General features: G+C 47.2%; 1 protein-coding gene across 3 annotated transcripts in view; it reads left to right on the top strand.

Annotated features, from left to right (window-relative positions):
* The window catches only part of GALNT16 (polypeptide N-acetylgalactosaminyltransferase 16), an 81,411-nt gene extending 69,026 nt beyond the window's left edge, over nucleotides 1-12,385 (top strand). The window contains exons 13-15 of one of the 3 annotated variants that reach the window (XM_068162093.1): nucleotides 862-1,003; nucleotides 2,355-2,471; nucleotides 8,591-12,385. In XM_068162093.1, the coding sequence (XP_068018194.1) occupies nucleotides 862-1,003; nucleotides 2,355-2,471; nucleotides 8,591-8,728 (397 nt within the window). In that variant the 3' untranslated portion in view covers nucleotides 8,729-12,385. Of the gene's footprint in view, nucleotides 1-861; nucleotides 1,004-2,354; nucleotides 2,472-8,375; nucleotides 8,548-8,590 lie in introns of those variants that run through there. The other 2 variants (XM_068162094.1, XM_068162095.1) reach the window with 2 other exon arrangements.
* The last annotated feature ends 2,564 nt before the right edge of the window (nucleotides 12,386-14,949 follow it).

Consider the following 14,949-nt stretch of genomic DNA (forward strand, 5'->3'; position numbering starts at 1 on the left):
TCACCACTACAATCCTGCAGAAGGTTTGTTGCTTCTGCCCCGGGAGCCCTCTGTTCTGCCACACTTAGCTGTCCCTGGGATGCGCAACAGTGGTGTTTTCAGAGGTGTGAAATATAGACAAGTGCCAGACCACTACATCCCTCCCAGTTACTGTTTGATCATGGCCTGTTGGATGCTCTGCCTGGAGGTAGTTGAGCCAATTGGAGCTAGAGAGCCTCAGTGCAGAGGTGGGGCATGATTCAGAGAAAGCTCTGGTGAATGCCAGGGTCAGCTGTGCTTGTGAGATTCCCTGGCTTGGGTCAGGCTGCAGGAATGTTGTGTTGTTGCTCCCTTGGAAAGTAGCCTAGGTAGAGCTGTGTCAGCAGCACTTGGTAGCTAACACATCCTAGCAACACATCTTCACCTCTCAGTCAAGCCAAGTCTGTAGCCAACATGGGTTGAGGCTAAAACATCTACCTGTAGTCTGGCCCTGACATATTTTTGCTGTATCACTACCAGTGAGACAGTGAATGTTGTGCTAATGCTGAGAAGGAGACTCTGGGAGAGGAGGAGGCAGAAGCACAATAAATCAGTGTGGATATGGCTTTTTCCTGGCCTTTTTCAGAAGGGACATCACACTACACTGCTTGGGGTATACCTAAAGATCCTGTTACACCTTCTGAAACAAAATGGTCCCAGCTCTCTGCCCAGGCTCTGCCTTGCCTTTTGGCTCCTCTGTACATTTCCAGCAGATGGGAGATAGTGTTTATTTTCTGGCAAATAAAGGGGTCTGTGTTTCAGCCAGTTATATCTTTATAAATGTGAAAGTGTTTTGAATGTTTCTGCATATGGAGTGCCATGCAACTGTCATTTTACTTCAAGGATTCCTGAAAAGGAGTTGATTCCAGGAATAATTAAACAAGGAGGAAACTGCCTTGAGTCTTGGGCACAGGATACCACAGGGAATACATTGACTGGCATGGGAAACTGTAAAGGGACAGTGAACAATCCACCTGTCACTCAGGTAAGGCAAGCTTCAGTATGGTGCTTCGCTCCTGCTTCTGCCCTTTTTATTACCTGAGAATGAAAAGGCATCTCTCAGGCCTTGGTGGGTTTGTACAGAGGTGAATGAAGGAAGAATTTGGCTCTGTTAATTATTTCAGCTGTAAGCAGAAAAAGAAACTGCCCATCTGTCAGAGCTCTGTTGGCTCAACAGAGCCAGCAGTCAGGCAGAGAGTAGGAAGGTTTTTCATCACTCAGAGGCAACAGGTAGTGCTTGAATGCTCAGGGGTGTGACTAGTCTATGCTGGAGGTGTGCACCCAGGGTTTGAGTCATGTAGCTGTTCCCACTCAGACTGTTGCTTGGGTGTGCACTGCTTCATCATCCAACCCAAGAGAACTGATCCTGGGGTCTGCTTGCCTAGTACCCTGACACATGAGTAAGAGATTTTCCAGAATCAAAAACGTTCCTGCCAGTTCAACTGTAGCTGCAGATGGTTTGAATTGTGCTGTTTAACAGATGTACTTCAGTATAAAGTCCAGAGTTTAAATAGCTGAGACTCCAGCTGCACTAATTTGGTGGAGCTCTCCTAACTGCAGTGAAGCTGTGCTGGTTTATACCAGCTGAAGATCAACTCTCAGGTCTCTTCTTTCAGTGACTGAAAGCAGCGGGGAAGCAGCTTGAGAAATTTAAGGGTCACAGTAGGATATTTCATGCCAAAAAATATTATATTCACATCTGTTATCTGTTGGAAACTCGTTTGCAGCCAGCATTCAACATACCGTTTACTCTGACTCATTGCTCGGTATCATTACTGATTGAAACTTACTGCATTTTGTATGAGTTCCTTGGGGAAAGTATAAGAGTTGATTGGGTCAAGTATCCATCTCGTGAGAGGAGGGGAAAATGAAGTGGCTTGTGCTTTATGTGTGCTGCTGCTATACGTTAGCCCGTGGAGATGCTTGCACACGTTTTGCTTCCCTTGACAATTCGTAGGTCCCAGATAGCAGCTAGAGAACGTCTGCTATGTAAAATATGCAGCAGCAGTTGCATGCCATGTAAATTAGGGCCTGGGGGACCTTCCTGCTTTGTAGGCCTGAGACTGTAAAGCTACAGTGCTGCAGGGAGTTGCTTCAAGGTTCATCCAGGGTTAAATCAAACAGCTCAGATGGTCAGGGGGACCAGCTGCCCGCTTTGAAATAAGTCAGGATGCACCAAGCCTGAGCTTAAACTTCTGACCAGGTGAAGTCTACTGCCATAGTCTTGGTAGGGACTTAGAAGTTGCTTAAATATCTGGTAGAAAAAACCAACTCTTTTCCCCTCATCTGATCACCCTTATGATCCTAATGGAACCTTTCTTTCTCTTATGCCAAAGGAGTGGGTATTCAGTGACCCTTTAATTCGACAGCAGGACAAGTGTCTTTCCGTTATGTCCTTCTCTACTGGCTCTCAAATCACGCTGAAAGCCTGCAATCAAAAAGATGGCAGACAGGTAGGTATCTGTGTGCCTCCTGCTAATCCCTTCATTGCCACATACCTGTGTTCCTGCATCAGTGCAGCTTGCTGGGGCCAACCTAGGTCTGTCAAAGTGTACAAAGATCCTTTTCAGCTTGTGAATTTCCCTCTGGTTGTGTTTCATAAGCTCCCATGTTTGAGACTGCCCAGGACCAGAGGTGGGAGCGTGAACCACACTTAGTGTGGGGGCATGTGCTCAGCCCCACACAGCATGGTTCAGTTCAGCTCAGTGGCACCCTGACTTCACTCCTTGGATACTTTTATGTTCAGTAAAATTGGTGCATGGATAGAGGACAATATCAGAGATGGGGAAGTAAGCAGCAAATGCTTTGAGATACTCCAGAGAAGGATGGTGCACGCTATCATTTGCTTATCTCTTTAGAATTGAGAGCATTTGTTCTTTGTGCTGTCTTTGGACTTGTGAACAGAGCTTTAAAATGGAGTGTGTGCAACACATGAGGAATACTGACCTGACACAAAGCACTGTGTGTTCCACCCAAACTGCTCCCTGGGGGGAAATACACAGCAGCAGTATTCCCAGCAAAATGCAGCTCTGTGACTCTTATGCTGTTTCCAAGATGTGCCTCCTTGATCTATCAGGACACATGAATCATTTTGCCTTACAGCGCTCGGTAAGAGCTGGCCTCTGTGATGGCCAGGGTGCCCTCACAGAGATGTGATGTGCCTTTTTATCAGAGCTGGGCAAAACACAACTGGTGACAGTGCAGTGCTAGCAGACACTAGACAGGTCTTGTTTCATCCCTGTTTTCTGTGCTTCCCTTTACACCAAGAGAGAACAAATTTTCTGTCAGCTAAGGTTATGCTGACTCTGTTTTTTGTGACACAGCTATTGTTTTGATAGCCCAAAGGTAGGAGACGGCTCAGTTTGCTACCAGTCCTCAGCAGCATCCTTTTTTGTCAGTAGTTTTTAATGCTTTATGAATATGTGAGCCAATACTTCCTGAAAGAAAACAATGAAATTGAGTCTTGCCCATTTATGGGAAGCCTGTGCAGACTGTCCTCTGGAGAGGTGGTTAATGCAGACTTGTCTTGAGAGTTGTCACCATGAGTGCACTGGGAAAATTCTGAATGCAAGGATTTTCCAGATGGGCTGAGCTTACCTGCTTCTTTTTCTTGCTGGGAATCACTCATCCCCTTGCTGTGTAATTAGGTCACTTAGCTTCCCTGTAGGTGCCTTGCAGCATTTTCCTCCCTGGCAGCACAGAAGACTCTAGCAGCTGCCAAAATCAGCTGTGTTTCCCTGCCTTCCCTGTCACGGAAGGACAGGGGTCCCCTGAAGTGGAGTGGAGTCCAAGCCCCATTAGTTAGAAGAGGGATTAATCCACACTAACACAAACAGCCTCATTCTGCTTCTGGAACAAGATTTATTGTGCCTTGGTGTGTTGATTATATATGGGCTCATTATAAAGACATGCACACGCTTCAGGATGTGAGCTGTTGTTTTCCATTACCCTATGTGAACAAACTGCACTTAAATCAAGGACTTGACCTAGCAGATGATTTAGCCAACTGACTGTAAGCAAGGGTTTTGTTTAATCATTGCAAATAATTAGGGACTGATGTGAATCACAGCTGCCATTCCAAACTGCCTTGCAGCTGAAGGAGCGAGGTGGGAGAAGTACATTTGAATGTTTCATCTAATTTGGGTTGACACCTTGGCTGGTTTCTTTGGAAGTCCCAAACTCCCACTTCAGATTTCTACTTAAAAAGCCAGTTCTACTTGCAGCACTGAAGTTTGCTATGTTCTTGAGGAATAAGCACAACAGTAATTGTTGTTAATGCTGATTTTAATTACTAGAAGTCAGTCATCTTTGCAAACAATTCTCTTCTTTCTCCTCTGGATATTTGGGAGGTTGAGCTTCAAGGAGACAGCCACTGCTATAGAAATCATGGAATGGTCTGAGTTGGAAGGGACCTTGAAGGTCATCTAGTCCAACCCCCTCTGCAGTAAGCAGGGGCATCTTCAAGTAGATCAGGCTGCCCAGAGCCCTGTCAAGCCTCACTTTGAATATCTCCAGGGATGGAGTCCCAACCACCTCCCTGGACAACCTGTTCCAGTGTTCCATTGCCCTCGTAGTAAACGGCCTGTTCCTAACATCCAATCTAGTTCTGCTCTTCTCTAGTTTGAAGCCATTGCCCCTCATCCTATCACTACAGGCCTTTGTAAACAGTCTCTCTCCATCCTTCTTGCAGGCAGCCTTCAGGTACTGGAAGGCGATGATTAGGTCTCCCCACAGCCTCCTCTTCTCCCGGCTGAACAACGTGCTTGCGTCACCACATGTTCCAAGTATGAAATGAAGCAGCAAAGCTGGAGGGGAAAAACTTTGTCAGTTTCCCTACAACTTGCCTGTTTCCCTGTGGGTACTCACAGCCCAAAGTGTGAGTCTTGGAAGCAGAGCAGTATGTATGGGTGTAGCCATTTCTAAGTTCAAGTGGACTTCTCAGAAAGTTGGAGGAACTGAGAGTGGAGGAGGGGAAGTTGAGCTATTTCAGTGAGGTGGAGATGACAAGAGAGATCCCTGAACAGGTAGCCTGAGTGGAAGGAAGTGAGCCTGGGTGATGTGCATCAAACACACAGTATCCTAGGAGGAGATAGTGGCATGATGGGAGCCTAGCTTTGAACATCTCTGGTGTCACTGTCACCAGAGGTTTGTGGTGGATGATCTTTGAACTTTTTGTGGATCTAGATTTCATGTCTATGAGTAATGAAAAAGCAAGACTTCTGACAGAAGGTGGGGCATGTGTCGGCAGAGCAGATTCATTGGATCCTTACCACAGGACCATACAGCTCCTAAAGCTGCTTTCTGCTTTCAGACATACTGTGCCCATGCCACACAGCTGTTGTGCGTTAAGTGTGGCCACAGAGCAGATAATTCTGATGTTATTTTTGGGTGCTAACAACTGTCCAGTTAACATTTATGTCAGGCTCACACAGGGGCTTTACAATATTATAAACTGTGTCTAGAATATTACCTCAAAATAAGTCTGGAACTTTGCAAGTAGAAGGATATGAGACAACAGCCAACATTTAAATGGTTTTTGGTTCTGTTCAGCCATTCTTGCTTGGGCTGAAAGGAACCAGGGACAAAGTCTATTTGGCACCATAATCCTCTTGATCATTCAGCAGCATCAGCTGGCACTACTAGCAGAAGGCCAGCCAAGAACTATTCTGCATAATCAGAACTAGATTTCAAATGAGATGGATGTTATCCATGTATGATGTTATTTGGAGAGCAGCATTTCTTAGCTGAATGCACAAGAAGTTATTACTTTTAGCTTTGGGTTTGGCTCTGACTGATGGTGGGAGTGGCATTTTAATTTGTATTATAGTGAGGACAAATAGAAGGCAAAGTGAGAGTCAGCCACTAAAACAGGAGAATTGACAATGAGAAACACTGGCACAGTATTTCCCAACAGAACAAGAAGCATGCTGAGAAACCCTATTAAGCATCCATATTTCATTAAAATTTGCTGAAGGAGTGTGATCCTAGCCTGAAAATGAGGACACTAACTTTTCTTGTGAGACAAACAGTATGCCTTTGGATGCAATTGGGAAATTTCCCCCCCTCTTGCTTCTCAGTGTTGCCTGATATCCAGACAAATGCAGCTTCACATAGGTTTTTCACTCCTTCTCCTTTCTGGCAGTCTGTCTGTGATGGAAATACCTGAGGTAGCATCTTCATGGCAATGAGTAGGTAAAACAATACTGACAGTGTGCCATAGCTTGAAAACAGTTTTCAGGAGACAAGTTTCTCTTAGCTGTGATTCTTAGTGTTAACAATGTAAGTACCCAAAGAGAGAGAGTACTTGCTGGATACTGGTGCAAGCTTTTCCATCATACTCTGTTTGCTCATATGTTTGGAAATTAGTATTTGTCATCTTCATCATCAGCTTTAGGCTGCCCAGGGCTCTGCAAAAGCTTTCAATTGCAGCTTGCAGCATCCTTGCCTATTCCAGTTATCAGCTCTCTGTATGTTTCTGTTCGAGGCATCTCAGTCCTAATCATCAAAGTCTGCTCTTTTCAGCTTTGTTTCCTGAGCTTGGCCAGCTCCACTATGTTTTCAGGGTTGCAAGGCTATCGTTAGGGTCTAGAGATAAATCCTGGACTGATTGAATTGCTGGAGGTTAAATGAAAGCTTTTTATTACCCTGAAAAGTTACACTACCTTAACCACCTTCACCTCTTGTATATATTGGGTAGAAGGGGACTGACTGTTTCTGACACTTCTCTTAGTAATTGCACATGGACTGCTTCTATCCAGCCACCTCAAAGTGCTTTGCAGTGGTAGATAATAAAGATGAAGAGAGGTTTTTACAGAAACAGTGGGGAAATGTTTGTTTGACTTTGGGGAAGAGGATCAAGATGCAATATTTCAAAGAAAATGTGGTGGGATTTTTTTCCACCTCCACTCCAAACCTGCTGTGACCAGTAAACTGTATTATCCCCATCTGCACAAGAAAGGGGAGATCAAGGAGGGTTTTCAAGCCAATTTTTTTCTGATTGTGCAATGCTTATGCCTTCCAAAAAGCTTTCCTTCCAATTATGGTCCAGTCATAATGTCTGGATGTAGGAGAGGACTCCCTGTAGTGTTTGGCAATGTTTGCAGGAGGTGTCTAATGTCTGTTTTTCCTAAAGATGGGCACCACCAGTGTCATTTTAAAATTAGCTGTCCTGGCTCCCTACATGGTCTGTGGAGAAAAACAGGCCCTGTCAGAGGGTGCTTGTACCTTGTACTCCTCTATAAATATGTGTCCAGTGACTAGCTTGAACTAAGTTCCCAGATCTGAGGTGGCTGACAGGGAGAGACAAGCATCATATCTGTTATTTCCACCCATTCCTACTGCCCACCCTCCTAAGAGGTCTGAGATACAGTATGTCCATGTAGGGCTGGGCAGTCGGCTGGGGGAGTCTTGTGAAAGGTTCAAGTGAAGTCTGGGGAGCTGGTTTGGTACCTCATGAAGTGCAGCAAAGCATGCTCTCTGACCAGAAAGGGTAGAATCCATCATTCTGAAAAGACCACTGCCATGTGAGATGAAGAGCCCTGCTTTGGCTTTCAATGTCAGTGTGCCATAGTGGCACACATGGCACCTCCCTGCAGCCCAGACAAGCCTTATACTCAACTCTCTGTCACCTTCTCAGGGTCCTGCTCCCCCTGCCCTGTCCTTACCCCACTTTTGGATACAGAAATCTGGAGTGACTTGAAATGTTGGACTTTCCAGCAGTGCATTTCACTGAGAAGCTGATTGATTTGGTGTAATTTGTTGGAAGCAGAAAATGTGCTCTGGTGAGTGTTTGCTGCTGTCCTGCTGTGTCTATTGCTGCAGCCTCTCCTTACAGGCATCACAGTGGGTACCTGCTCAGCATGGAGAGATAACATGGCAGCAGGTCTCTCATCTGGAGGAATAACATGAGTGAGCCTCCCAGTGGTGCTAATTTTCTCCTGAGCAGTTAGGGAGGAGAAGAAAACCAGTGTCTGTTGGTAACTGCCCTTGTCCTCCTCACAGCATCCCCTTTTTCAGAGCAGGGTCTTCTGATGAGCTACACATTGTGTGGGACAGATGGCTGGCAGGACTTCTCTAGCAAACACAGGAGAAGGTGAAGGAGGAGGCTGGGAAGTCACAAACACAGTGAGGGAGAGTGGAGGACAAAGAAGAGTTTCCTTTTGCACACTGTGTGTGCTTTGGAGAAGGCCAGGAGGCTCCTCACTGAGGTGTCTGTGACCCCAGGAAGCAGTGATGGGGAGGCCGTTGTGCAGAGGTGGCACCAGCAAGGCACATTGTGCCTCTTTCCTGGGGAGAAGACCTCCTGCTTTCCACTCCATCATTACAGCTGCTGTGTTATGATATTAACTCTTCCTCAGCTCTCTGCAGGGAGACTTCTGCCGGATGAGAGCCTGATGGGTCTGGAACCTGTGTAGGCAGTGGGTTACAGCACCTGGTGAGGGCATCGCAGTGCAACGCAAGATACTGCATTGTATCTTGCTCTGCATCATCACTACAACCCTCTGCCCCCCTGCTGGCATAGCTCTGTGGTGAACTGAAAGTAACAGCATGTTTCTTCTCTGTCTTCTCACAGAAATGGAAGATGAAAGGCAGTTTCATTCAACATTTTGTCAGCGGCCTCTGCCTGGAAAACCAGACTGGGAGAGTGGTGACCAACTCTTGCCAAGCAGGTGTACCTGGCCAACAGTGGGAGGTGTTACAAGCAACATGATGGTAGCACAGAGATCTCCTTGTTTCTTTGTGCATGAGACTTTGGGAACAGAGGCTCGGGAAAGGAGGAGCTCTTTTGTATGTCTAACCCTAAATGTTTTCATTGTGCCCATCAGCAAGCCACCATTTCAGCTGAGCACTTGGTGTTTCTGAGCTTTCCAGAGAAGCAGCTGGGGGTGAGAGAGGGATGAGGAGAGTTGTTGAAATCTTCCCATCTGTTTTCTTACATTCTACTTTGTAGCTGTTGTTTGTGCACAGCTGCACCCAGAGAAAGAGAAGGACCCAGCCCAGTGCTTGGAGTGACCCGAACTGCTCTGCAGCTCTCCCCATCCATTTCTCCTCTGCATCCAGTCTACAACTTTCAGTCTTGCCAGCTTAGCCAGTGCTTATACAAACAATGATAGCTCTTTGGTTTCCCTGGCTTTTCTCTCTAACACCGTGCATCATTTAGGCATGTGTGTCCCCCAGTGAGGACTGGCCAGAAGAAGAGTCTTCAGGTTGAGTGAAGGGGCTGGGAAGGAACTAAGCAGACTCTGGGAACAGGTTGATAACCACTTTGTGGCAGGTCTGTTCCTCTCTCTGCCCACCATAGCTGCTCTCCAGTCAAATGGGCTGAAGTTGGCACAATAATGATCAGAGAGCTGGAAGGGGAACGATCTGTTCAAGCAGCATAACTGGGGATTGTTTTGGAGACTATTCCCTGTTGGATTCTTGCTTTCAGTTTTCATGGGTGGAAAGCCAGCCCTGCCTCCATGAGTGATCCAAGGCTGCAGGCAGCCCAACCCCACCTGAGTTCAGGGTGCTCTTGCAGAGCTGGTCAGAGATGGGTGCCGCTGCTTTGGGATGCCAGCAAGGTTGAGACCATTCTCTGACTGCTATCCTGGTGCTACCAGACTCTGCCTGCTGCAGCCCACACTGAAGGTGATGCACAGAGTTGTGTGCAGTGCACAGTGGTGGTGCCACTGGACTTGGCTCAAGCCTGTGGAAGGAGCCTACCTACTTCACTGCTGTTAGAGGCAGAAGGGGACAGCCCTGAGATCATTAGAGGCTTTCTGCTGCTGGCTGAGCAGGAGCACAGCCCCCTTGCTGACCCTGGCTCTGCATGGCCCTTGTGAACACAGCACAGCATGACAAGCCACTAATTCCTTTGCCTACTTGCTTTCCCCCTCCCACTCTCTCAGAAAGAGGAGGTAAAAAGGCCTGGAGCTGCTCCAGCTGTGACCCCCAGCTCCTCTCACTGGACACCTTGAAGAGGTTGTTTGGTGAAGCTGAAACTCTCCCCTGCACAAATGCTGCCATAGGAGAGGCCTTCCTTGAGAGATGGCCTTTGTGTTGTGGCAATACCAAAGACAAGTGTGGTGTCTCTAGCTAGTGTGCCAGTCCTGCAGCCTGGTTAACAGTCAGCTGTAGTTGAGTGTGCATTTTCAGACCTGTCAGGGGAACTTAACTTATTCAAATAAAAAAACCAATCCCTGCAAGCTTACCTTTCCCACTAGATTTGTTAAACTTTCCTCTTGGAGATAGGTTTTGTAGACCAACTGTCCTCTCCAGGAGCCTCTCAGGGGAACCAGGTGGTGGGGCCACCTTCTGCAGACAATTGTTTGCCTGGGTCCTTTCCAGTGTAGAAGAAACAGGTTGTTCATCTGGATTCTGAACAGCTGGCTGCTTTTGATCATGTCTGTATCCCCTTTGAATTCTTTCTCGTAGCTTGGTATCAGCCCAGACAGTTGAGAAAAGGCCAGATAGTGTTCTTCACACGCTGCATGTGCTCGGAAGTGCTTGTGTGAGAGCTGGACAATTTGTTTTCTGTTCCTGGTTCTTTTATTAAAAAAATTAAATCAGTCATGTGGCAGGAGCCCCTTTTCTGTTTCCCCCTTCACTCTGACAGCAGCTTACCATGTCAGCACTGATTAACCAGGTGAATGACCTGCCTGGCCTGTGAAAACCCTTTGGTCCCAAGCATGGTGCAGCTGCATTTGTGCGGGAATGGGGGCACTGAGTCTGCAGAGATTTCTCTTTCCCTTGGCATGCTGCCAGGAAGCAGGAAGGAAGGAAAGAAAAGAGCCAAGGAATGGAAAGAAGGCAGGGCAGACAGACCCATCATGGGGGGAGAAATGCTATTCTACTAGCAGTTGCTTTTTTAAACCAAGAATATGCAGGAGATGTTACTTCCAGTACAGAACCATTAGGCAGTAGGAGACAGGAAGAGTCAAGGTCTCATCCACCTGGCTTGAAAAAAAAATAGTTGATTCAGAAAGGCCCTTGAGCAGGTTCTGTATGCAAGCTCTGAATACAATGAAGTGCTAAAGGATTGTGTATTTTCATCAGAGTGCAACATGATGCATCTGAGGCCCCCCCCATTTCACTCTCCAGCAGCTTATGCATTGCACCTAACAGCATGTTCACTCCTCCACCAGGTGCTGCTTCCTCTCTCCTTGCTCCCACTGTGTCTGTGCAGCTTTCTTGCTGTTCCTTCATAACAGTACTTGGACTGGGACCTGGCTCTCTAGAAACAATTCTCCTCACTGCTGCAGACCACAGAAGCTCTGCTTATATATAGTCTCCAAGCTTTGGGCCAGCCCTTGGTTAGGAGGGTTCTTGTCAGCACTCATTTTTGGGTGCTTGGCTCCAATATTGGAGATTACTGACAGCTTCTGGAGCAGAAGTACCTGGACTAGCTGTGGTGATTTGTGCCTCTTTTCCTATTGCTCACCACCTGGCAGGGTGTGAACTGGCATCCATTTGGGACTGTCAGCTGAAGACTGGGTGCTCTCCTTCTTCAGGAACCCCACCCTAGGGGAGAAAAGGGAAAAGGTGGGCAAATGCTAGATGTCAGTAATTTAAATTGGCCCTGGAGTTAGGGGCTATCAGAGCCCTACCTGATTGTGGACATGTTCTCCTGAGGTCACCTCCCCACAGAATAAATGAATAAATCAATCTGCTGTCATTGAAAACACTGCTCACAGGATCTTCCTGCAGGCCCTGCAGACCTCTCCCCTACATCATGCTCTGGAAGCCATTAGTTTCCAATGGATTTAGCAGTTGAAAAGGAGGTGCATTACAAGAGGCCACTTTCAAATGTGGGCAAATTTGGAACACGTGTCCAAACTCATTGTTAGCATAGTTTCCATTTCCCTTGTACTGAAGGGAAGGAGGAATAATGTTATTTGTGCTTTTTCCCCCCTCCCCAAGTCCATGTAGTGCCATGCTTTGGAACAGGACTCGGTGGGGGTTTGGAAAGCAAACTGTCTGAGCCCTCAGATTTGGCCCAGTGACTTGTTTCTTTAACAGTCAGAACAAGCAGCTGCTCGCCCTTGTTTTCCTTTAAACAGCCCCCTAGACTGTCAAGGCAGAGCATTTGCATTGGTAATGCCTTTTAAGAAAGCTGTTACTGTATTAGATCATCCAATGTAATTTCATGTGCTGTGAACCAATGGGGGTTTATTGAAGAGGAGCTGAAACTACTGCTGTAAGGAAATCACTTTGGAAAGGTTTATTTTCCTCATTCACAAGTTGCACTTTGTCAGACATAATTTATGTAGAGCCCAGATTTGTTTTCCCTTTTCTTGAAGAAAGCATGAGCCAGAGTCTTTTTAATGCCTGGAATAAAATCCACTTTGAAACAAATGCCTCAGCTTATTCTTATTCCCCCTTGTGTCCCATTGGAAAAGAGCCTCCATCCTCTCTTGTCTGGACCCTGCCTCTGTCCCTCAGTGGCTTTGTCCACCCAAACATACATACTCTGGTTCTTTGCATGGGTTCCTGCATTGAGGGATGCTGCAGGAGAACACAGAGAGATTTCTAAGATACAGGCCACATATCTTAGTCATTTGAAAGCAATTGAAGAAGCCCTCCTTAGGTGGCTAGGCAGGTAAGTATTCTTTCTAGCAGAAGTTAAGAACAGTCAATGGACTGGCTTTTATATGCTGAAATAGCTGAGGGTGGGGAAGATTAATTATTCCTCTTACTCATTCCTTCATCTTAGCCTGCTCGTTCCTTACTAAGACTCCCAGAGGTCTTTCTTCTGCCTCTAGCTTGAGGGCAAAGAAACATCACCACCCACAGATGCCTCCTAGCATGTGCATTACTGAGCCTCAAATACTGACTCCCCAAGTAGGCTGGGAAACTCTCCTAATCTCACCTTATTTGGCAAAGCTAGCAAGGTGAATTTGAAGGCTTTGAGTTCAAAATCAGGGCTTAACTGCTTGCCAGTTCACTCACAAAGGCTTTTTCAATCTAGGATCAACTGGGTCTATCTCTACATAATCAGCTGCGCTAGAGCCTCCACCTAGGGAAAGAAGATGAAAACATGCTGGCAGCTAGCTGGTGTGGGGGAAACCAGTGATACTCCATGCTGCCTGGTAATCTCTCTGGTGTTTCAGTGTTGTGGGAACTCAAGAAAAAGGAAAAGAGTTTGGACTTTCTCTTAGAGCTGCTTCTGTAGCAGGACATCAGCTGGGCTGTGTCCCTGGAGTCCTGCTATGTATGCCCTGAGCAACGACTGCCAAAGCAGCCTAGAAGCCAGGAGATTCTCAGGCTTGTAGTGATAGCTGGGAAGACTTTAGTCCTGTCTGGGAAAAAAATGAAATATTGGTCTTCTGAAGAGCTGGGCTGGGGGAAAGGCTGAGGTGGAAGGAGATGGGATGTGTTTCCATCTGAGAAGGATAGGGTCAGAGATAACCAGACGTGATCTGGCACATAGATGAGGTACAGAAGATATTGAAGTAGAAATGGTTGCATCAAAGTGGACTAGGACCCAGTGTGGGGAAAATTAATTATAGGGGAGTAATTTCTTTGCAGGAGTTTAAAAAAGCATGGATTTAGGAAGGGCAGGTCCTGCCTGACCAACCTGATCTCCTTCTATGATCAGGTGACCCGCCTGGTGGATGTGGGGAGGCCTGTGGATGTAGTCTACCTGGACCTCAGCAAGGCCTTTGACACCGTCCCCCATAGCAAACTGCTGGCCAAGCTGTCAGCCTATGGCTTGGACGGGAGCACACTGCGATGGGTTAGGAACTGGCTGGATGGCCGAGCCCAGAGAGTGGTGGTGAATGGTGCCACATCCAGCTGGCAGCCAGTCGCTAGTGGTGTGCTGGGCCCTGTGCTCTTTAACATCTTTATTGATGATCTGGATGAGGGGATTGAGTCCATCATCAGTAAATTTGCTGATGACACCAAGCTGGGGGCAAGAGTTGATCTGCTGGAGGGTAGAGAGGCTCTGCAGAGGGACCTCAACAGGCTGGACAGATGGGCAGAATCCAACGGCATGAGATTTAACACATCCAAGTGCCGGGTTCTGCACATTGGCCACAACAACCCCATGCAGTGCTACAGGCTGGGGTCAGAGTGGCTGGAGAGCAGCCAGGCAGAGAGGGACCTGGGGGTGCTGGTTGATGGTAGGATGAACATGAGCCTGCAGTGTGCCCAGGCAGCCAGGAGGGCCAATGGCATCCTGGCCTGCATCGGGAACGGTGTGGCCAGCAGGAGCAGGGAGGTCATTCTGCCCCTGTACTCTGCACTGGTTAGGCCACACCTTGAGTCCTGTGTCCAGTTCTGGGCCCCTCAGTTTAGGAAGGATGTTGACTTGCTGGAACGAGTCCAGAGAAGAGCAACAAAGTTGGTGAGGGGTTTGGAACACAAGCCCTATAAGGAAAGGCTGAGGGAGCTGGGGTTGCTCAGCCTGGAGAAGAGGAGACTCAGGGGTGACCTTATCACTCTCTACAACTACCTGAAGGGAGGTTGTAGACAGGCGGATGATGGTCTCTTCTCCCAGGCACCCAGTACCAGAACAAGAGGACACAGTCTCAGGCTGCACCAGAGGAGGTTCAGGTTGGATGTTAGGAAGAAGTTCTATACAGAAAGAGTGATTGCCCATTGGAATGGGTTGCCCGGGGAGGTGGTGGAGTCGCCGTCATTGAAGGTGTTCAGAAGGAGACTTGACAGGGTGCTTGGTGCCATGGGTTAGCTGTTTGGGTGGGTTGGATTGGTTGATGGGTTGGACGCGATGATCTTGAAGGTCTCTTCCAACCTGGTTTGGTTTATTCTAATAAAGGTTTATTCTAATAAAGAAGCATCACATCCACAGTGGTCACACAGCTGGGTCAAATTCATTGAAGGCTTTGTCTTGGTTAAATCAAGTGTTACCTGGATTTGTCATGGCTGTGTGGGGTTTTGTTGTTGCTTTGTTGGGGGTATTTTGTAAATACTCAAATAGTTAATAAC

This window comes from Melanerpes formicivorus, unplaced genomic scaffold, assembly GCF_026170545.1.
Source record: "Melanerpes formicivorus ecotype bairdi unplaced genomic scaffold, bMelFor1.0.p_v2 SCAF_62, whole genome shotgun sequence".
NCBI classification, from domain to species: domain Eukaryota; kingdom Metazoa; phylum Chordata; class Aves; order Piciformes; family Picidae; genus Melanerpes; species Melanerpes formicivorus.